The sequence below is a fragment of the Pseudophryne corroboree genome, chromosome 7 (genome assembly GCF_028390025.1).
Source record: "Pseudophryne corroboree isolate aPseCor3 chromosome 7, aPseCor3.hap2, whole genome shotgun sequence".
NCBI lineage: Eukaryota > Metazoa > Chordata > Amphibia > Anura > Myobatrachidae > Pseudophryne > Pseudophryne corroboree.
The window spans coordinates 111,623,961-111,648,308 of record NC_086450.1 but is presented as its reverse complement, the minus strand read 5'-3'; the positions used below and the strand labels follow the sequence as shown (position 1 = coordinate 111,648,308).

The 24,348-nt window shown below is 42.6% G+C and overlaps 1 protein-coding gene across 2 annotated transcripts in view; it reads right to left on the bottom strand.

Annotated features, from left to right (window-relative positions):
* Positions 1 to 1,223: 1,223 nt before the first annotated feature.
* The window catches only part of CACNB4 (calcium voltage-gated channel auxiliary subunit beta 4), a 115,255-nt gene continuing 92,130 nt past the window's right edge, over positions 1,224 to 24,348 (bottom strand). The window contains exons 10-13 of one of the 2 annotated variants that reach the window (XM_063933541.1): positions 16,123 to 16,274; positions 14,037 to 14,132; positions 10,663 to 10,857; positions 1,224 to 9,002 (exon numbers count right to left, since the gene is read on the bottom strand). In XM_063933541.1, coding sequence (XP_063789611.1) covers positions 8,742 to 9,002; positions 10,663 to 10,857; positions 14,037 to 14,132; positions 16,123 to 16,274 — 704 coding nt within the window. In that variant the 3' untranslated portion in view covers positions 1,224 to 8,741. The remainder of the gene's footprint in view (positions 9,003 to 10,662; positions 10,858 to 14,036; positions 14,133 to 16,122; positions 16,275 to 24,348) is intronic. The other variant, XM_063933542.1, reaches the window with a different exon arrangement.

Here is a 24,348-nt window from a genome sequence, read left to right as displayed (position 1 = left end):
GTTCCTGGGCAGTGACTGGAAGGTGGCTATTCAGACACGCAAAGATGGTCAATCTTTTGGGCGTATTATGGTAGTGTGGCAGGTGTGTCATTGAAGTGGTTGCAAACTTATGGACCCATAAATAAAGGGGTTATGTCCTCCTTTCAGTAATTAACAAACAGCGGTAAACTAAGATTACTGCTGTACGACCCTGTATTGCTTACGCCATCTATATATGGCAAGAGCGATACGTCCCCTTTGCTGGCAATGGGGACCCAGTGCAGCCTTTCCAGCCTCAGTGAAAACTTCCAGGCACTGCCAGGACCCCGCCAGGTGAAAGTGTTATGCACATGCGCAGACTGGCTGTTGTGTTTCCTCATTACAGGGCACTCCATCGACGTCAGTGGTGACCTGCCAGCAACAGAGCGTTACACAGCACTGAGGACAGGGACATTGCTGGACCTCACTGGAGAGATAAGTAATGTTAAATATCAATGGTATATTCATTAGTACCACTCAGGGCAGCCATCAGGGGGGGGACAGCAGGGACTGGAGTGCCGGGCCCTTATAGAGAGGGGGGCCCACCCCTGGCTCCTACAGTCAATACCTGGAGAGCTGCACCGGCAGTGCAATAACAGCGGGCTGATGAGCAGGGAGGACATAAAACAAGATTTCCCTGCGCATCAGCTCTTTAAATCTTTCCTGCAGGTCCACAATGCTCCACCTATTTGTAACGTCATGATGTGTAACATCACATAGGGGTGGAGCAGTGTGGCAGAATATCTTTTGTTTGGGGGGGGGGGGGGGGGGGCTGTCTATTTTGTCAGTCCCGGGCCCTACAATATCTGATGGCAGCCCTGGTACCACTGCAATGCTAAACAAAGTACAGTTTGCCGCTGGTATTAACTCTTGTTAATAAATAGACGTTTAATTGCTTATATTGGAGGCCATACCCTGACAGAGATTCCCAACCAAGCACAGGGTAGGTGCAACTTATGATGGCGTGATCGATCTAATATATATATATATATATATATATATACACACATAGAAGGGCGGCACTCACGAGTCCTTGTGACGAGGAATAAATCAGACGGACAGCGTCACGGTGTTCAACGTTTCAGTCTCTTTCAGACTTTTTTCAAGAACGTTCTTGAGAAAAGTCTGAAAGAGACTGAAGCGTTGAACACCGTGACGCTGTCCGTCTGATTTATTCCTCGTCACAAGGACTCGTGAGTGCCGCCCTTCTATGTGTGTGCATGCTGGAGTTTGGAGCTTCATGGAGGGCCCCCAAGCGACGTATTGGCTGGTCGGTTATGCGAGTGCCGACTCAATTGTTTGATATATATATATATATATATATATATGTACATGCACACACACATGCATATGTAAACAGAATTGTTTATGCAGAGACCTGAGATATGGCTGTGATATGTAGGACATCAGGTGGCATACTCTGCGCAGAAAGGGCTACATAGGATTTTTCTCTATGTCATGTAAAAGGACATTTGCTGACATAATTTACTGATAACATCTATTCCTGCCCTACATTGCAGCGGGCACCTGTGATTCTCAGCATTGTTATGGACTACATTTATCCAAACAGAAACATGGAAATAGAACATGTACAACTGGATAAACATGCATTTTATTATCGTGTCTATAAATTGCACCTAGCAGCTGGGACTATACTTTCTGAGGTGCACCTTCCTAAGCCAGTATGGAAAGTGCACTTCCAGGCGCACACCAGACAATGAAACCACTTTCAAAAACACAAAAATCGCTTAGAATTTAACACAGAAACGAATCTAAGCCCAGCAGTGAAATTAGACTTTTATGCTATGTTTGTACACTTCTCTTTCTGTCAGATGCATGAAAGGGGGGCGGCAGATGGAGAAAAAAATCTGATAATTCTCATGCAGGACAAATGGAACCTTACAACTGCATTGCTCACAATATTTTACTTGCTGGCATAAGCTACTGATCTAAGTTCCTGTTCCACATTGCAGATGTTAGCTATCATTCTCAGCATGCTATGGATACAATCTATCCCAACCATGTACTGATCTTGGAACATCCATACAACATGTAAGACTGGGCAAATATTCACATTGTTCGTGTGTCTCAAAACTCAGATGAAAAGAAAGTGTGCTAGCAGCCTATGGAATGCACCAAGCTGCTCCTGTCCAAAATACTGTTACAAATGAATAAAATCACTGTATTTTGTAACTAAAGTCAGCCAGTGACGTTCTAGTCTAATGTGGGTTCTACATCGGAATTGTACCCGTTGAATCAGCAAACTGGTCTGACATGGCAATGGGTAATGGCAAAGAATAGTTCAATTAAAGACAAAGGGGTCTTTTCAGTCAATTCACTTGACTGTCTGTGCGTCAATGGCTATCTGTCAAGTCTTATTCCCATTATCACACAGAAAGGCAAATTCCCGGGTGAAGAAGTTCTACCCGGTAATTTGCTGAAAAACATTGACCCAGGAATTTACCAGGGTTGGAGCCGGAGGAATTTCGGGCCGGGTTGACCCTTTCACACAGACAAAATACCCGTGTTGCAAATTACCAGGTAGAAATTCTTGACCCGGTAATTTACTTGTCTGTGTGAAAGGGGGGTCAGGCAGGGACCGGCAAAACTACTCGTATTTCAATGCCAGGTGATTGCTGGGACTTTCAGACATTTCTGTCTGAAAGTGGTTTTAGTCACCAGATCCTGCTCCTCAGTGTACCTGGCAGGCAGCAGGAGCAGTTTGGTAGCTAGCTTACCTGATGTCACCATGGCCTTAGGTACAGTTCACCAATATGACATGGAATTTGTGCAGTCAAAAAGAAAACACTGTGTTATGTTTTTGGACAAATTTATAAGGCCAGTGGCTTTGTAGTCTGAGATCTAGGAAAATACATATCCAGCATTTCTATTGATACAACCAGGACTGTCCTAAAAATAAAAGCCCACATAGACCCCCAAAACTGGTGGAAACTGGAAAGATCTATAAATTCCAGAAGATAGTTCCTGACATGACTGGGGGTTTCGACATCCCTGGGCTTCATGATATCACTCAGGGTCATGACATCACTGGGGTTAGGACATCATTGGGTGTCATGATATCTTTGTGGTTTATGACATAAGTTGGGGATAGGACATCAGTGGGGATGAGGCTGAAACAGTGATTTTGTTTTAAGACAGGTTCAGAATCTTTCTTAATCTCATATTAGAGCTGATATATACACTTTAATGTATGTTAGATGAAAGTTTGACTTTGTGTTACTATTGCACATTTATTTGTCCATGAATATAAGTAAGCAAAGATTAAAGCAATATTCTACTTAGATAATTTAGTGTAAAAAATGCATGCACCTTTAAAGCCCGCTACAAGGCTTTGGAGAAAGGACATAAGCAAAAAGAAAACGATTGCTCATTTCAAGCCATCTCTCATAGGAGATATAGCGGAGGTGTGGGCAGGTTTGTGTACATGCAGGTAGCGCTCCCTACAGTGGGTCACATGACTGTGTAGAAAAACCTCATTAACGTATGCAGTGCTGGAGTGCTACTGATATGATAAAAATACAATTAAGGCAAATATTACTGTATCTTTAGCCATTCTACACATGTGAGGCATTTTACAGCATTACCTTTCAATCTCTATAGTCTGTGCTACAATATGAGGACTTACAGCTCTGTCTTGATACATACAGCAAATAAACATTTCTGTATATCATGTTTACGTGCTGCGATATATGTATAAGTATATACAGTATAAAGCACCGTATTTTTACTCTATTTACTGTATATAATAATTATCAAATGACTAATTGGGTTTATATTAATAGGCATACAAGAGACGTATCTGTAGAAGCCTACAGGAGGAAGTCATTCTACTGTACCTTCACCCACTTCATGACTGGCAAATACATAATAATGTCTATTAGTAGTAAGTCAACCCTTTTTAAAAACATAATTTCACAATTTTTTTACATCAATGCAAGGCGTAACAATGATTTAGGACGGTATTCAAATGTTTTGAATAGCTATCTGTCAAGTACTAACAGATCCTGCTCCTCAGTATCTCTGGCAGGCAGGAGGAGCAGTTTGGTAGCCAGTTTACCTGCTGACACCGTGTCCTTAGGTACAGGTCACCAATATGACACGGAATTTGTACAGTCAAAAAGAAAACACTACGTTATATTTTTGGATGAATTTATAAGGCCAGTGGCTTTGTAGTCTGAGATCTATGAAAATACATATCCAGCATTTCCAGTGATACAACCAGCACTGTCCTAAAAAGAAAAGCCCACACAGACCCCCAAAACTGGTGGAAAGCTCTATAAATTCCAGAAGATAGCTCCTGACATGACTGGGGGTTTTGACATCCCTGGGTGTCATGATATCACTGAGGGGTCATGACATCACTGGCGTGCAAAACAATTGAATACCGTCCTTTGAATGAAGTATTCAAGAACATGACTTAATTTTATAATTTCCTCTGTAAATCTATTTTATGGATCAGCTGATAACAAACTTTTGTGAACTTAGAAAGTAGGTAATCTCTGGTGACCAAATTCCTTCCTACTTTTAGGTAGGGAATTGGGAAAACAGCACTTACACGAGAAGGGGGCAAGAACACACGTCACAGAGTTGTGTCTAGCACTTCCCGCATTCTATGCCGCCCCATCACGTTGCTCTCTACTAAAAGCAGCCTTTGATGCTACACACACCATGGCAAGTGTGCACAGCACCTGTTCACTGCTGCTCTGCTATACAAAGTTGTCCTCATCAAGACAGTGGGGAGGCATGCAGCTAAATTTTCTTTTTTTTATAGAAAAATATAAAACATCCAGCATTGAAATATATGGAAACTTAAAATGCACCTGTCACCCATACTTGCAATGACCCAGGTTACCCCTCCGGGTAGGGGGGAGCCAGGTATAGGCATATGGGGTGTGGCACCATGATCGCGGCATCATAAAGCAAGGGGTACGCCCATGAAAATGTGAATCAAAGCAAAGTGCATCATGAAGCCCCAGACTGCACAATTAACTCAGGTAGTTGGTGTCATGTGGGAGACTAGCCTACTCTCTCAGGGTATCCGGGAGAGCCCCCTCAAATTGAAGTAGGTAAATATGACAACACACTGTGAAGGCAGTCAGTGGGGGGAATTAAATTGTTTGAAAAGTCAGTTGGGTGTCTGTTTTTCCCTAGCTAATAGCCAGGAAAAAACATACACCCAACTGACTTTTCAAACAATTGAATATCCCCCATTATGTGCGCTGAAGTGGCTTTCATGACAATGCATTTTGTCAGTCTACTAAGAAACAGGGAAATCATCAGCAATGTTCAAGCAATATTGATGAGGCAGTGGTTTAATTCGGTGCCTAGTAAGTGCCTCATTGGCATGAATATTAGTTAAGACCACAAAATGGCTGCCTCCACTGTGTGTGTGGGTGACAGGCACATTTTCATTTGTCATACATATAGATACAAATGAATAAGATGTGGCGTTTGCACTGAGAAATGGTCCAGAGAATCTGGTAAATTAACAAGTCAGTCAAGGTGGGTCATATTACTGGAGGGGTGGACATTGTAAGCACATACGAATTAGCCATTCCCATTTTCAATAAGACCATATGCAAGGATAAAGTGAAGGGGAGGCATTGTCTAGCTTATTCCTTTTGAAACTCTCTGGGCAAATATAAGATACCACCCAGTAGTAGAGCAAATTGCGCCTTAGTTATTGGTAACTAAGGGGTAAATTTACTAAAGCTTCTACAACAGACAATTGGTGATTTTGCCCATAGCAACCAATCAGATGCTGTCTATAATTTCTCTATTACCTTTTTGAAAATGATAGCATCTGATTGGTTGCTATGGGCAATAGCACCAATTCTCTGTTTTAGAAGCTTTAGTAAATGTACCCCTAATAATGCATTTGTATTTCTACAAAAATTATCTTCTAAAATATAGATATTCTCTGCTTTAAGTATGCCATTGATGCTTATTTATATTTTGGGCATAGGGGGATCCTGCAAAAACCTGCACCAAGTTAGGAGTCACCATGTTCCGTATCTATACACTTCGTGAGGTGTTTGTGTTGTGCGATATAGGATGTTGTTGTTGAGCATTCTGTCAATATTTTAGCCCTGATGCATAATATATTTATAAATACCTATTTTCATGCATGTAACTAAAAGCAGCTGCTAAAATGGTGGATGTGGCAATGGACTTTAGTTACAGACTCTTACTCGTTCGTATAATGGTGAATTCAAACATGTTGCCAAGTATATAAATTCCAAGGACAGCAAGAAAATAATTTGCATATGTATAAAAGAATCATACTTTCTAATACTTTAAAACTATTTCTTTTTTTGTTTTCTTTACAAACCCAAAATAATTGTCATGCTGTGACAGCGGTCAACCAGAGAAATAAAATACATCACATATAATGCCAGAAACAGTATAATCTCTAGTTTAGCCAGGCACTTAGCACCAAGTGTAATATATGATTAGAAAAACAGATGACTTTTTAGTGTTTCTGTACAACCACACAAATCACAATTACAGAAAGAGTTAATTATGTTATGCGAAAATGAGCTGCGGCCCTACATAATACGAGACATGAAGGCTTATTTCATAACATTTCTGTATAGGTGGGCGGCCTGCTGGGTTCACAGCCCAGCACCAGTTCTCACAAATGATCAAGAAAATAATATTTTAGGTATATAATAATAATAATCAATCATCATCATCATCTTAAAGTGACATGACACTTTTCATTTCATAAATTCACCTTTGATATGCAAACAGAACAAATGTACAGTACCAGGGCCTTATAGAGAGCAATGACAGGCCTAGGTGATGGGAGAGACATGGCTAAATCCTGGGCGTGTGGCCACCAGGTAAATAGCACCCATCCCTGTACAGTACCATATAGAAACCAATACCTTTTCAGTCTGCTCCAGACTGATAAAAGCCAATATACAACATGATATGTTCCTATGGATGACAGAACATATATGATTTTTTGCATTTTCACATTATGAAATAAGCCTTTCTTAAAATATACCTATTGTCTACACACTGTGGAGGCAGCCATTTTGTGGGTGGAACCAATGTGGATTGGAATGCAGGCTAGGAAGGAACCATAGACATCACTGAAAATGCACCCCATCAATTCATTGAGAATAGTACCCTCATGGGGGCTAGTTGGGCCTCAAGGTGCAAATCCCAAGAACTAGTCCCTCAAGAAAGTTACCAAACGTTTCCTGGTGCATTAAGAGTCTTCATTCTGATTAATATGCATTTGGCTGACAAGATGGCCGTCTTCACCATATGTAGCCATAGACACACTTTAAGGTAGCACTCATCTATGCTTAAATCCAATAAGCACAAGTTAATTATTCTTCACTGCAGCCAATAGTGCCTGGCTAATCTTGACATTCAACATTAACATAATCCTGATTTCTGACTTTTCTACTTTATAAATACACAGCAACTTACAAATCATGTGTGTTTTTTTACAATTAATAATAATAATAATAATAAATTAGCTTTCTGCACTAGCAAATGAATAATGCTATATAATCTCATAGTACTGTAGAGCAAAGCATACCTGTTGCAATGCAAGCCGACATGCCGTTATTGCCGGTCTCATTTATCAGTGAAACACAGAAATCAAGGAACATCTGAGCATTTGTGGAACTACTTTGAATAGATCAAATACATTTTTTTTTGGACCATTGTAAAAATGACTTTGGAGCTCTAAGTACTCTCTCTACCATATTAATATGAAACCTGGCGAAGAAATGCATTTATATTATCTAGTAAAAATAAAGGTATAGAGATTTATTTTTTTAATAAACATCCTCTTTGCTCTATCTCCCACCCACCCACCATAATGCTGTCCAGGCTATTATTTTAAAGTGAATGCAACATGCTCAAGTAGACTTTCTAGTCAATTTATCCAAATTCCAACAGGAATTGGCTTATAAATTGGTTCCAACTGGAACTGTTCATTTGGAATTTCCCAGTGTAGGAAATTATACCTATACGTGCCTTGACAAGTACCCTAAAACAAAAGTACCCCGCTAATATCCTCAAAAGTCTGGGTCCGTGCATGCCTGCAAAATCTTCTAAAATGGGTACTGATGCTCTTTGCTATAGATGTGTCACCCTGACCAACCTACCGTGCTATAGATAGGTGACTAACTAGCATTGGTAGACCAGCTGGTAAACTGGCTTGGACCGACCTACATGTGCTATTGATAGCACACCTTGTATGTTCTCTGCAGTTAAAACCAGAGGTTGTATCAATGAAATCCCTCTGACAGACATCCCTGTACTACTGACTAAGTCATCATTTTGCTCTGCGAGTAGACCTCCAAGACGTGAACTGCCCAGGATTTTGAGAATGATAGTCAGGAACCCAAGCCCTAGGCTACAAATGGACATGTGCAATACACACTGCTCTAATGTAGATGTCAAAGTAAAAGACCTGTGATTAGGGCACAATCAATTTCTACCTACACGTATACATTTATATGGATATGGTTTCTTGCCTGTAATACAGTATCAGTAGATACTGTTACAGCTGGCAAAATAAAGTGATTTGTATATTCTATCTACCTTATGTTGCTGCAAGTTATGTGACCTCTTTGTTGTCTGTTTGACCTGCAATGCATAAAAAAACAATGCACTGTAGCTTATTGGACAGCAAATTGGTCAGTGACCACTACTCTTTCTCAACTTCAAAAAACTCAAAGCCTGTGCCTGGAATCATGGCTATATCCTCCAGGGGAGCCGCGGTTCCGGTGAGGTTTATAAGTGTCCTGGTATGAGTCGGAGTACTCTTCTTCCACAAGAGGATAATGATCACGACTGTGTTGAGAACTGGAAGACAAGCGGTTTTTGCTTTTCCGAGCTCTTTCGTTGTGATAATTTTCATCTGAGGTCATTAAACTTCGTCTCTCGATGGGAGAATTTTCAGTTGAGTGGTTACTGTGCCTCATACGTTGACTCTGAAATAATAGCGAAATGGATACATTATTGCTGGTGCTTAATATGGAATTACACCTCCTACGTATTTAATATGTGACAGAAAAGGGTGAACAATGCTGTATACTCACTAAACTATCCAGAAATGGGTCACAGATATCTGTGGTGTTACATCTCAAAAGCTCTAAGTATATTTTTTCCTCCTCTATTTCTATTGAAGTTATAATACAATAAACCAGTAAACATAGAAATAAATAGTGGTACAGATCGTATGTTGTAAATAACCCTTTTATCATCAGTTTATATGGGGCCAGTTTATTAAAAGGGCCCACCAGGACACAGTCTCCCTGGGCCCACCGGGGCATAGGAACTGTCTTAGTCATTAGACTTCAAAACACTGGAAGGCAGGCACTGAAAGAACTCCTGTCTCAGCCTAATGGTACCATAGAAAGACAAGCAACCCTTTTTGCCAGAGAGGAGAAATAGTGTGTCTCTTCCAAGTGATATATACAATTCAATAAAAAAAAACAAAAAACAAGAAACGCTCTAGTCCCAATCCTGTAATCCAGAGGCTATTCCATGTATTACCTATAAATATTCATCCTCACTGATTCATTAGGGATATCAAGCAGTAAGGTCGGGAAAAATGGTATCCAGTCAACAGTGTCTAGGTTGGCAGTCAATAGGTCGACACCATATGGTCGACATGCATCAAGGTTGACAGGTACAAAAGGTTGACAGGTTTAAAAGGTTGACATGGCAATAGTCGATGTACATATGGCTGACATGTGATCCCCAGAATGTCATGCAAATGGCATTCTAGAGCACCAAATACAAAAGTGAGACTAGAGCAGCTCAATCAGAGACCAGTCCCTGACTGACCAGGACTGTGCAGTTTGGTTAGGTTAGGCAGTGGCGTCACATGCCGGGTGTGGGGGGTGCAGCCCACATCTGGGTGTCACCCTCGGAAGGGGTGACACTAAAGTGCCAGCTCTTCTGCAGTGACAGGAGCCGAGTGCTGCAGTGTGATATTCACCTGCAGCACTGGGCTCCTGTCACACATGAAGAGCCAGCATCGACACTCGGCCCAGTCTCCGGGGTAGGCAGCATCTTCGGTGATGCTGGACACCCCCCCCCCCCCCCCCGGAGTGAAGAAATGGAGACCCCCATGAGGCCACACCTCACCGGAGTCACAGGGGGAGCAGTGCAGAGTGCACACCGGGTGATGCTTCTGAGGTTAGGTAAGTGTACATTGGCATCTTACACTTAGTACCTATAATCCATAGATACAACATCTAGAAACATAGAATGTTCGTGGCAGATAAGAACCACATGGCCCATCTAGTCTGCCCTGCACATGCACACACTTACACACTATGGTTAATTTTTTGTAGGGAGCCAGTTAACATACCAGTATATTTTTTGGAGTGTGGGAAGAAACTGATGGAAACCCACGCAAGTGCAATGAGAATATACAAACTCCACACAGTTAGGGCCATGGTGGGAATCGAACCCATGACCTCAGTGCTGTGAGGCAGTAATGCTAACCATTACTTACACCATCCATACTGCCTGCTGAATATGATACAATGAATCTCTACTCTGAGAACTTCATTGTTACTTTATTCATATTTAAGTCTGTGCAGGAAAACGAATGGGTATAAGTAAACATGGGCAGCTTACACTTGGTACCTGTAATCCAGAGATTGCTGTTGGATATGACGTAAGTGCAGTAGATCCTAGGTTCCTTCCCAGAAGAGGAGTCATGGGAGTGCTGCTCGTTGTGTGTGTGGCTCGCCAATATGCTTCTAGATACTCCGCCAAGTGCTCACAGGCATCTTCTAACTGATTCTCATCCAAAATCACATCAAACATTTCCTGTTCAGCAGACAAACATGCAGACAGTAAATATGCGAGATTACCTTTCCTTTAATGATAATATCAGCTGTATGTACTATAGTGCTAAATGTGGACCTGTATCTCTCTTAGAAAGCAGCCATTATGTGGACTGAAGACATATCGGGACCTCATTCAGAGTTAGGAGTAAGGGCAACAGAAGGAGCAATTTACTCCTGGAATACACCATGCTGCAAAGAAAGGTGTAGCAAACACTGGTGTATCTATAATGGTTGCAAGGCGTGTGGTATACACGGGCCCATGGGAACCCACACTGTGCCCCCATTTCTTGGATACTTACCCCTCCAGAGTCCTTCGTTGGCGGCAGCAGTGCTGCATAAATTTCAGTGAAAATGGCGTGGTGGTTCCTAGCGGGATCAGTACGAAATCCCGCCGGATGGAATACTGACACTGGAATCCCGACCGGCACAATCCCGACAGGGGGGCGAGCGCAACGCATCCCCTTGCGGGCTCGCTGCGCTCGCCACGCCGCGGGCACGGTGCCTCGCTGCGCTCGCTACACTCATTTATTCTCCCTCTATGGGTGTCGTGGACACCCACAGAGGGAGAATATGTCGGGATTGTGCCGATCGGGATTTCGATGTCGGTATTCCGACCGCCGGGATTCCGTCCGGCGGGATCTTGACTGCATCCCTTCCTAACGTTTCATGCATGCGCAGTAAGAAAATCACCGGGAAAATGGCCACCGCTCCATCTCCTAGTGACCCTAGTGCTGGCAGAGTGACTGCACTGCCGCCTAGAGACGAGGGGGCCTGGATGGAGACTGCACACGGGGCCTCTCTTCTCTTAATACGCCTCTAGGTGCAAATACATTTATTTATTTATTATTTATTTTGTATGCAGGAAATCTAATAATTGTTTTTGCATGTTGCAAACAAATACTGGGCACATTGAGATCTAGAATTAAGCTAGGACACTTTTCCCAACTAAAGGTCTGATTCCGATTTGAGAAACTTAAGAGCAAAGCAAAACAAACCTGAAACAAACCATGCTGCAATGCAAAGGTTGCACATACTTTTTATTTATTGTTTTGCATGCAGGTTAAATACTGGCTGCTTTTGCATGTATTGTAGCATACAAATGCTGGACAACTTTATTTTTAGTTTTTTACACTGCAGTTTAGTTTTGAGTTTGGACAGCCCGGTTCAAATATAAATCTCTCTGTAGATTGCCACATGGTTTTCCAAAATGCAAAGTTATTGATCAGATTTGCTAGATTAGCCGGCGTGTCCGTTTGATGTTTTGAAGTGTAAGCACTGCAGGCCGACGGACATTTCCCCTGTTCCTACACAGGAGATAAACAGGGAAATGTATTTTCCCCTTGGGGGAGAATGGGGAAATGTCTCTTCCCAGGGGAGGAAGGGAAAACATCTCTTCCCCAGGGGAGGAACAAGGAAACGTTTCTTCCCCAGGGGAGGAACGGGGAAACGTCTCTTTAACGTGGGAAACGTCTCTTCCCCAGGGGAGGAACGGGGAAACGTCTCTTCCCCAGGGGAGGAATGTGGAAACGTCTCTTCCCCAGGGGAGGAACAGAGAAACATCTCTTCCCCAGGGAAGGAACGGGGAAATGTCTCTTCAACAGGTGAGAAACAGGGAACCGTCTCTTCCCCAGGGGAGGAATGGGAAAATTATATCTGCTGTGTGTGAGGCTGTCAGATACAATGGGCGGGATTCAAATCTTCTCTGCCCCCTCCCGCCCCCATCGTGCCCCCCGGCAGTATTCAAATGTTACTGCCGATGGGTGCGATATCAGCATTTCAGCTCGCCAGCCCCAGGGGTGGCGAGCTGAAATGCGTGAAAAGTGACCCGTTTGGACACTCAAACGGGACTTTTCACAATCGCGCCCATGTCTTTAGTCGGGTTTAGCCGCTTTACACGGCTAAACCTGTCTCTTATGGGCGCGATCAGCGCGAAAACAGGGGTCATTAGAATATCGCCCCGCGATCTCCCGTCACTTTAGATGGGAGATCGGGGTTCAATAGAACATTTGAATCCCGCCCAATGTCTGTTGGTCTGACAAGCATCTTATCTGACAGGTGAGAAATGGGGAACGTCTCTTTCCCAGGGAAGGAATGGGAAAATGATATCGGCTGTGTGTGAGGCTGTCAGATACAATGTCTGTTGATCTGACAGGCATCTTATCTGACTGTGTATGCCCAGCTTAACTCTGAATCAGGCCCACTGATGTAACAATTGGCAAAGAAAGAACTGCAACACTAAAGGGCCCTACACACTGGCCGACATGACTGCACGATATGAACGATCTCCTTCATTAATGAACGAGATACCGTTCATATCATGCAGTGTGGAGGCTCCAGCGATGAACGATGCGCGGCCCACGCTCGTTCATCGCTGGTCCCCCGTCGGCTGTACATGCAGGCCAATATGGACGATCTCGTCCATATTTGCCTGCATTTCAATGCAGCCGGGTGACGGGGGGAGTGAAGAAACTTCACTCCCCCCGTCACTGCCCCCCCGCCGCGGGGTCGCCCGTCGGGCAGCTCGGCGGCGGATCGGCCAGTGTGTAGGGCCTATTAGGTACATTAATTATGCTGAATAATGGCTGAGCCCATAAAATGGCTTTGAATAAAGGTTAGGGTTTATGTAGCAAAAGTGCATTCAGCCAGTGTTCCAGCTGCTGTCCAGCTACTGTACTGTAGGTCCAAGTCTGCTGCCATGAACAGAATGCAGTTCAAAAAGAACTTTACAGACATTCATTATTGATACCTGATACATTCTGATACTTATAAAACCTATTGATACCTAAGGATTATTTACACAGCCACTTAAGAAATGTAGTTTTTGTCTACGGGTCTAATTCAGAGATGGATGCATTGTAGCTGTTGTAAGCAGTGGAGAGACCTTTTTGCCATTGTGCATGCCAATAAGTCGCACCGTACATGTGTCACAATGGTCTTGTGATGTTGGTCACAGAGTGATTCACAGAGCATGAACCACTTGCGGGCGGTAACTCAATTGTGCAAAGAAAATAACTGTAAGTGCACTTTTTAACCAAGATACTTTCACATTTTTTTTACCAGAGCAGAGTCCCACAAAACGTGGCATGGCTTACCAGCCTTATCGCAGCACAAACTTACTGTAAGCAAGAGTAAATGACATACATACGTATATATACTTACTGGTGGACACTGTGCAAGTTTGTCAGCAGCTACTAACTGTACATTTAGGTGTTTACTTTGGGATTTTCCTCTGGACTTAATGAGCCGCTGCAATACCTAGAATAAGAGAATCATATATTAGTCTTTATTTTGCATAGAGCAGAGAACCTCCAAAGGTGGACACACTAAACATGGTTAAGTGCAGGGCCAAATTAAAGGCCACATGGGCCTGGGGCTGAAAATATTCAAGAGCTTATATTGAGAAGGGGAGGAGCTGTGACCAGTGCTGTGTGGGTGTGGTCACAGACATGTAGGTGTGTACACCTCCACACTATCAGCCCCACCATCTCCCTAAATACAAAAAAATAGAACATTTGTATAATTATGGCTGGCTGTGTAAACCAGCGAGGCAGATGGACATCATCATACTGCCATAATGATGGGTCTATTTTTATGTGGATGCCTGAAGCTGTAGATCCATCCACCCCATTGTTAATATGACTCTGATAAGTGTTGGATGTACGGCCATTTGCCCCATGTGAAAATGCATTGCATAGCACTGCTATATGTCCATATATTGAGATGTCTACCACTATACTTTGAGTGGAAGACAACAGGGCCATGGAGACTCATTACAGCAGCTGTGCTTATTAGAGTTCCGGCATATTGACTGTGCAGCCATAAAGTAAGAGTGGCGTCATGTTCTTTGTTAATGATGACAATGGAAGCTGTAGCTTTATGATGGAAGTAAACCTGATGGGTTCCATACTACTACAATTGTGGGTGTACTGGCATGCAGAATGGTTCCTCAGCAGTGGCAGCTGCTGCTCCAACCACACAGTGCAAAGGCAGGGCGGTTAGCACATATAAACATACATGTTATGCAATATGTAATATATGTGCTGGCTGCTATTCCAGGGATCGTCAGCGCTGTGTGTATCATAGCCACTGGTGCACCTGGGACAGCATTAGGCTCCTCTTCTCCTTCCACTACAAGGCTGTCTCCAGACTCCTGTGAAACTAGCCAATGGGAGTCTGGGGGCGGGCTTATAGTAGAAGTAGAAGAAAAGCATAACATGCATGTTTATATGTGTTAACCCCCCCCCCCCCCTCCCCCCTCACTAGCTGCCACTGGTACTGACACTGTGTTCCAAGGGCTGGCTGGGCAGGGGGGCAGGGTGCCATCTGCCCCCCGGGCCAGTGCAATTGTGTTCCAGGGCCACCTGACTGCATATTCCCTCTTACTTCAGTGTGCCCCCAGGCTGAAAGTTGCCAGCCAGCCCCTGCTGTGTTCCTAAACCGAAGCATGATTGACATGCAAAAGGACGATTTTACTAAATGGAGGATGTGTCGCCCTTGTTTTGCATCATGGTCAGGCCACGATCTACATTTTCGTCAATCAGTGTTTTATGTCTACCTCTAAATCAGTCCCACACTCTTTCACTTGGACAAGTAAATTGGTGTAAAGCTTTGAACGTCTCTCATGTTTAATTGATTTTGTTACAGAATCATTTTTTTTTATTTTTGCAAGTAGCCAGTTCTTATTAAAACAATCATTTTTAGTATACCTTTACAAGTCTGTTTTCTTTTTGTGTTTTTGTAGATCAGATCGCTACATACACACTTGTGAAGGTTACAGGGTGTTTTCTCAGGCCCAAATAAAAGGTTATGGTGGCTCGGTTTAAATGGCATGGCAACATTTGGGTTAAAGTTCCTCCACAAAGTTTAGGCAGCCGTTTTGTAGGCTAAACCAAGACAGAAATACAGTTAGATAGTTCAAGTGCGAGAAATATCACTGAGGCATGAGGTATGAGGCACTACATTTGCAAATTTCATTTCTTCCACATAGCAACATGGTTAGAAAAGAATTTGTTTAAAGATAAGAACATTTGCCAAAGTTATGTGGCTATAAAACCACATCTTATACCTGATGCCTCAGTGATGCCACAGGCTGCTTAAAACAAGTTCAACCCTAGAATAATATGAGCCGCTACTTTAGGGAAAACAGGAAACAAAAACTTCTGTAAATAAAAGAGCAAATACTGAAACACAGTTTGGATAGAAACAGATGCACGTGTCACAGGAAAGATGTGACAAATACTGTTACCTTTGGAGAAGACACTTTGACGTGAACAATTATTGGTGCTAATGATGTCTTGATTAGTTGTGCTGGATGATTAATGGTATCTGCATCTAGGATTACCAGCTGTAAAGAACGAGCCAGCTCAAAAATTCTCTCTATCTCACTTTGTACTTCAGCTGGGAATAAATAATGGAAACAATTTAGTTATGTAAATATAATCCAATTCTATTTGAGCAAACAAATAATAAACAAATAAAATGTTATTCATTTTTAATTGCGCTCCTTCACACTTGCCAATATTTTCTAAGTCATTTCCAGGTCATGAACCTGTAAATCTAAGCACTATACTGTCAATACTATCTTGGCAGATGGAGGAGCACTACGATCCCCGTTATCATTTGCATCCTAAATTTGCATTAAAAAAAAAAAAATCTGCTGCTTAGTAAAAATCAGCTTATACATACAGATATGGGGTAAATAACTACATCAACCATGCAGGAAAAAAGAGCTTTTAGGAACAAATTCAAATAGCCCTCGAAACAGTGCCTGGGGCTATTCAATTTCAGCCCTCGATAAGCCTGCAGGCTGCACTTAACACAGATTCCTGTTCACCCCCACCTGAGGCTCAAACAGAAATCTTATCTGGGCCACCACGAACACATTAACCCATAGCTCTTCAGACAACTATCCGGTCATCTATGAGTTAACACACATTAGCCACGGATTTACTCCTCAAGGAAAAGGGCTTGTAATGGAATAGCTCCAGGTGCAAAAGTCTGAGACTACTAGCCATTTTCCTTGCATGGTTAGTATCGAGCCTAATTAAATCAGGACTATATTGCATTTGGCCAATAAAGTGGGGACAATTTCAGGGACAAATCTTTATTCTAGGAGAGTCCATGGAAATAGTTAACAAACAAGACATACAGTACATTTTAAATTAATACAGTGCCACCATATTTCTGCACAACTTTACTGTACTATGGCCCTCATTCCGAGTTGATCGTTCGCTGCCGATTTTTTTGCAACGCAGCGATCAGGTTACTACTGCGCATGTGTATGCACCGCAATGTGCATGCGCGTCGTACGGGTACAAACAGCATCGTTGCTGTGCAATGCTTCTAGCGACGAATCCATTCGCACAATCGATCGCAAGGAGATTGACAGGAAGAAGGCGTATATGGGTGTCAACTAACCGTTTTCTGGGAGTGGTTGGGAAAACACAGGCATGTCCAGGTGTTTGCAGGGCGGGTGTCTGGCGTCAATTCCGGGAACGGACAGGCTGAAGTGATCGCAAGGGCTGAGTAAGTTCAGACCTACTCAGAAACTGCAAAAAACATTTTCGTCCCGCTTGGCTGCACATGCGATCGCACACTTGCAAAGCGAAAATACACTCCCCCGTGGGCGGCGACTATCTGATCGCTGCTCTGCAAAAAAATTGCTAGCGACCGATCAACTCAGAATGAGGGCCAATGTTTTGCTACACTAGCACTTCTCCACAGTACCCTCTGCCGGTAACAGAAAGTGCAAGACCAATATATATATATATATATATATATATATATATATATTGAAGAAAGTAAACGGCGGCACTCAGGAGGTGGATAAAAAGTGAAATAAGCGGGTGCTTTATCTACGTTTCGGGGTACGTAGGCCCGTCATGTGTTTTGATGACGGGGCTATGTACACCGAAACGTAGATAAAGCACCCGCTTATTTCATTTTTCATCTGCCTCCTGAGTGCCGCCGTTTACTTTCATCAATATATTCACAGGCCGCAGAGTCTGGGAGGAGGGCACCGGAGCACCTTAACTCAAAGCTGTTATCCCGTGAGTGCCGGACGAGTAACATATATATATATATATATATATATAAGATAATGTAATGGGCGGCACTCCAAAGGATTTTCAATAAATGCAACAGCTCACCAGGCCGATTAGCGTTTCAACGTTTCAGGTGTCTTTATTCACACCTATCCTGACGAAAGGTGTGAATAAAGACACCTGAAACGTTGAAACGCTAATCGGCCTGGTGAGCTGTTGCATTTATTGAAAATCCTTTGGAGTGCCGCCCATTACATTATCTTGTCTGCTGGGCCTTGCAGTGCCACGGGAAGGCACCCAGGTATTTAGTTCATGCTGTAGGAGTGCCGGTCACAACTGTTTTTTATATATATATATATATATATATATATATATATATATTCTGATTTTCACGGTTGTAAATATAAATGAGTGTTAAAAATTTAGTAAATCTATAGAGCCGTATATTTGAGATGTCTTAATATAAGTGAATATTAATCCATGGTACTTGGCGTTAACCGAGGAGCACCTGTAGCAGATACGGTAAAAAGTGACAGGACCATTTTTGTAGTTTATTAAATTCTACACACTGGGGGTGCAATCCAAATTTTTATCCAATTGTCAATTTGGGCGTTATCATTCACGCAACACAAGCGACGCATCGGTAATGATGTCATTATATCAACCCCCTTTTCATCCCCTTAGGGGAGGTTTATTAAAATTCTAATTACGTACTCATCCTATTTCCCACATGCAGAATACCTATGTTAAATTTCATCTTCCCATATCAGGAAGAGAATTAGTTATGAGTCAGTGAGTGAGTGAGGACTTTCGCATTTTTGTAGTTTATTAAATTCTACACACTGGAGGTGCAATCCAAATGTTAATCCAGTTGTCTGTTTGGGCGTTATCGTTCCCGCAACGCAAGCCATGCATCGGTAATGATGTCATTATGTCAACCTTCTTTTCATCCCCTTAGGGGAGGTTTATTAAAATTCTAATTACGCTTCCTAACATATCGGGAAGTAAGAGAATTAGTGATGAGTCAGTGAGTGAGTGAGTAACGGCTTTTTATACATACACACACTCACACACATACACACACACACACTCACAAACACACACAGACACACACACCACACACACACACACACACACACACACACACACACACACACACACACACACACACACACACACACACTATAGGGACAAAAGTATTTGGACGCGCAGTTTACACACCAATAGGGACTGTAATGACATTGCATTCAAATACATATACTTTAATATTAAGTTGGTCCCCCTTTTGCAGCTATAACAGCTTCCACTCTTCTTGGAAGACTTTCCACAACATTTTGGAGTGTTTCTGTGGGAATCTGTGCCCATTCATTCTGTAAAGCATTTATGAGGTCAGGCACTAAAGACCTGGCTTGCAATCTCTGTTCCAGTTCATCCCAAAGGTTCTCAATGAGGTTGAGGTCAGGGCTGTGTGCAGGCCACTCAAATTCTTCCACACTGAACTCATCAAACCATGTCTTTATAGTCCTTGCTTCGTGCACTGGGGCACAGTCATGTTGGAATAGAAAAGGGCCTTCCCCAAACTGTTCCCACAAAGTTGGAAGCATAACATTGTCCAAAATGTCTTAGTATGCTGAAGCATTAAGATTGGCCGTCACTGGATATAAGGGGCCTAGCCTAGGGAAGCCAATCCCGGGCCATTTTTTCAATCCCGGGTATCGGGATTGAAAAATGGGCAATCCCGGGATTCCCGGGATACCCGGGATTGGCTTTTAGCTAGGAGGACGCCCCCACGCCCCACCCCGCCCGCCCCGCACATATAACTTACCATATACCGAGGGCGGGAGGGGAACATCCGTTGATCGCTGCTGGGAGCCACTGACAGCACAGCTTGACCTCTCACGCTGCGCTGGGGACCCGGAAAGAGGAAGCCGGGCAGCGTCTGAGCGTCCTGTGGACGCTCAACGCTGATCCCTCAATCCCCGGGATTGGAGCTTCCAATCCCGGGATTGAATCCCGGCCATTTTTGGCCCTAAATACCGGGATCCTGCCGATCCCGATCCTGGGATTGGCCACCATAGCCTAGCCCAAACCCTGCATACCATTATCCTGCTTACATCAAACTTCACAGTTTGCGTAATGCACGGAGACTTCATGGCTAGGTGCATGATTTTATACACCTGTGACAGCGGGTCTGATTGAAACACCTGAATTCGAATTAACAGGTGTGGCCAAATACTTTTGTCCATATAGTGTATATATAAATATATATATATATATATATATATATATACCATATGTCCGGCACTCACAGTTTCAATAAGACCAACTTGTTCCGGTGCGCAACCTCATGCAGAGCATACAGACGACAAACCAAATGGAGGCACTCGGAAAGAAGAAGAGACGACACACCGCTGGATAGGTCGACGTTTCAGTAGGGGACCCACAAATTTGGGATTTTTTATTTTGGATAAGGGATACTCAACCTGTATATATATATATATATATATATATATATAGATAGATAGATAGATAGATAGATAGATAGATAGATAGATAGATAGTGCTATTCGGGCAATTTGTTTGCTGTGTCAAGCAAACTGTGCTGCAAACCGCACTCCCAATATTTTCAGTGGGGATTGTGGTCTGATCCATTTTATTAAGTTACACTTTATGGAGCTTGGCCCAATAGCTCACGCCATCTTCTGCCCCGATGAGGCGATAGCGCCAGCTATCACTGTAATGTAGAGCTCTTCCCCAGGGTAGGCTCAAGTGATGATGTGAACTAACGTTACTTCCTGGTACAATAATACTGTAAGTTGAATAATGGTGCAGGCGACAAAATGGCTGACTGAACTATACAAAGGTGATTTCATTTTAAATTCACTTGAAAAAGAAATAAATAAAAACAAATTAAAAAAAACCCCAAACATTATCTAAGACAAATGTTTTTGGCTACAAAGATTCCATATACAAACAATTCTATAGAAGAAATACATGTGGGTACAGGTTCCAATCTTGTCCAATCTAAATTATGTAAATTCCAATCATAAACACTTCAAAGTGTATATTTACATTTTACTATAGTATCATACAAAACTCATGGCTAACAAAAGACATGAAAACAATGATATTATATTTATCTATAATCATCGGGTTCACACAGAATCAAATTATCAAGTTTGAAAAATCTGCAATTCACATCTAATTATCACTTTTCCCAGTGATGGTTGTATATATCCACAGTGCTTACTATGAGGCTTAAAATACAGTGAGAACATTCACACGGTAACAGTATGGCTGTAGAAGTGAACAAATGCAATTAATTGACTAAGCATCCACTGTGTGCATAGACACACACACACACACACACACACACACACACACACACACACACACACACACACACACACACACACACACACACACACAATGCAGTTTCGGCATAGTGTACCAGGTTTATTGGGGGACGGTTTTTCAGTTATGTGATGCATGACCGATTTAAATTGAAAGAAGATGGTGTTGGTTTGGAGAACGTATAAGTTAAGTATTTTAATAGCCTATGTTATTAAACTGAATTATGTTGCAATTACTTTTAGTGTAATAGGCTGCTGCTATGCTTTTTCTAGTTAAGCTTCTATTTGTTATGAAGGATTCCATTAAATTAACACAGGTGGGAAAAACCGATTGCAATAATATATAATGCAGTGTTCACTGGTTTCATATATGGCCAGTGTTGTTCTTAATCCATCAAAAAAAAAAATATCTCAATGGAAATATTAAACAGAACAATGTACTTGGTGTTGGAGTTTAATTAGAAGCGGAAGCCCCATGCTGGATAACATTTCATTCAGGCTATTGATTTTTGTGCCCGATCCCTGCTTTTCACAACAACCTTGGCAGGGACTGCAGCTTACATCACAATGTAACTGGATTTGTTGTGTTAAAGTACACACTAATTCAGAGTGACACCCATTGTCAGTCTAGGTGAGTGGAGCCCGTGTTACAGAGCCATGTCACTCATCACTTAGAAAACCGCTTTAGATGCCTAGCGTTCCGGAGCACAATTCCTAAACTGATTTTAAAACTTAACGGTTACATGAGGAAATGTGTACAGACAAATATGTCTAGCTGTTGCCAGCAACAATTAGCCTGAAATACTACCCTGCACTCTAAGAATAAATGACAATAACATTTTCTTTTAGAAATAATTTTGCAATCATACACATGAATTAAAAATGCGTATTCATGCAAGAGCAAACAAACAGTGGAAGTAAAATAAAAGACGCAAGTGTGACCAAGTAAATTCTGCCATCATTTTATATTCCCTATATTTGTACAAGGGCAATGGAAGCATCTGCCTCTGAGCTCCAGATGTGGTGAGGCGGTACCAGCAAGGCGCAGAGTGAAGGCACTGGATACCATCATCTGTAGTCAGGGGCCGCATGCTGCCTGTAGTGTTAAGAGGGGCAGCAAACCGCCATTTACATGCTGAGCCCACAGTCCCTATCCACCTTGACCTGGGGATGAAGTTCAGTGAGCAAGAAAGATAAAGTTTTTTTTACAGGGGGTAAGGGAAAAGGAAGTGGGTAGTTAAGGGGGAACGATCGTACCTCAGGGTGCTAGGGCTGAACTTCCACCACTGAAGACATAGGGGTAAATTTACTAAGATGGGAGTTCTATTTAGGATGGGATGTTGCCCATAGCAACCAATCAGATTTTACTTCTCATTTATCTAGCACCTTCTAGAAGATAATACCTGGCATCTGATTGGTTGCTATGGACAACATCCCATCTTAGTAAATTTACCCCATACTGTATATCTAGGCAATGAACCACTCACTTCTATGTTGTACAATGGAGCTTCCTGGCTTTATTTTGACCCAGGACTTCAAGCTCAAGAAATAAATGCCTTCCAGTCTATGGCCTCACAGGGCTTACTCAACCACTAGCTCAGCCCATGCAACCAAGGCAGTCCAATGGTACAATGGACAGAAAGTAGGATCAAATGCAGGATTTTAAGAGGGGGGGTTTCTATATGCTCAATTTTAAAGCAAGTGTGGCCAGCCAAAGGAAGGGGCATCATTAGCAATGAACAAGCTAAAGACTGGTCTGGTGTGTTGCTTGAGTGTTTAATTTCACACACACACTTGATAGGAAGAGTTGCTGTCACCGAGCATGTGCAGCAGCTCAGTTCCATTCTTTATACTGCATATTGTGGCCCCAGCTCTAGTCAAATCATATTATACAATATATTGAAATTGTTGTCATGATTTGAGCTGTTGGCCAGGAGGGGGGTTGATGGGCACCTGGAACCCCCCCCCCCCCCACCCACCTCTTGTGCTTGCTTATGAAGTGTTATGTTACCCCAGTCACAGGCATCTTACATATGCACTGTAATTGGGACATTGGATGACTCTTTTGCCTTTGCAAATTCTATATTTGAAAGCACTGTTAGAAGATGATGTTTGTGGCTGCTTTCCACAAGCAGTAAATTTTCAAAAGCATCAATGTTGCATAACAATGACCAGATGTGTCTAACAGCCTCAATACATCCTGAAAGAGGTAGAATCATTAATGAGCCTCAGATGCCACTCTAACTAAAGCCGCCACTGGGTGTACTGGAATGGCTGAACAGGAAAAATAAAAATGATTTCTGGAATAAACAAGTGCTATACTCAAACACCAAATGACAAACAAAATATATGCTGGGCACAATAGCCTACAATCTAAATATAATGAATGCGCCAAGACTAAAATGATCACTGAATGTGGGTATAGTGAGAAAATGTTTATTAAGCAACAGATAGGTACACTATGAAAATGGCTTTATATTATATAAATTGGTTAATTAGATGTAAATAGTAAAGTTTTAAGTAGAGATGAGCGGGTTCGGTTTCTCTGAATCCGAACCCGCCCGAACTTCATGTTTTTTTTCACGGGTCCGAGCGACTCGGATCTTCCCGCCTTGCTCGGTTAACCCGAGCGCGCCCGAACGTCATCATGACGCTGTCGGATTCTCGCGAGACTCGGATTCTATATAAGGAGCCGCGCGTCGCCGCCATTTTCACACGTGCATTGAGATTGATAGGGAGAGGACGTGGCTGGCGTCCTCTCCATTTAGATTAGGGTTGAGAGAGAGAGAGAGAGATTGACCTGAGGCTGTGATACTGTAGAAGAGAGTGCAGAGTTTAGTGACTGACGACCACAGTGACCACCAGACAGTGCAGTTGTTTGTTTTATTTAATATATCCGTTCTCTGCCTGAAAAAAACGATACACACAGTGACTCAGTCACATACCATATCTGTGTGCACTGCTCAGCCCAGTGTGCTGCATCAATGTATATATATATCTGACTGTGCTCAGCTCACACAGCTTATAATTGTGGGGGAGACTGGGGAGCACTGCAGTGCCAGTTATAGGTTATAG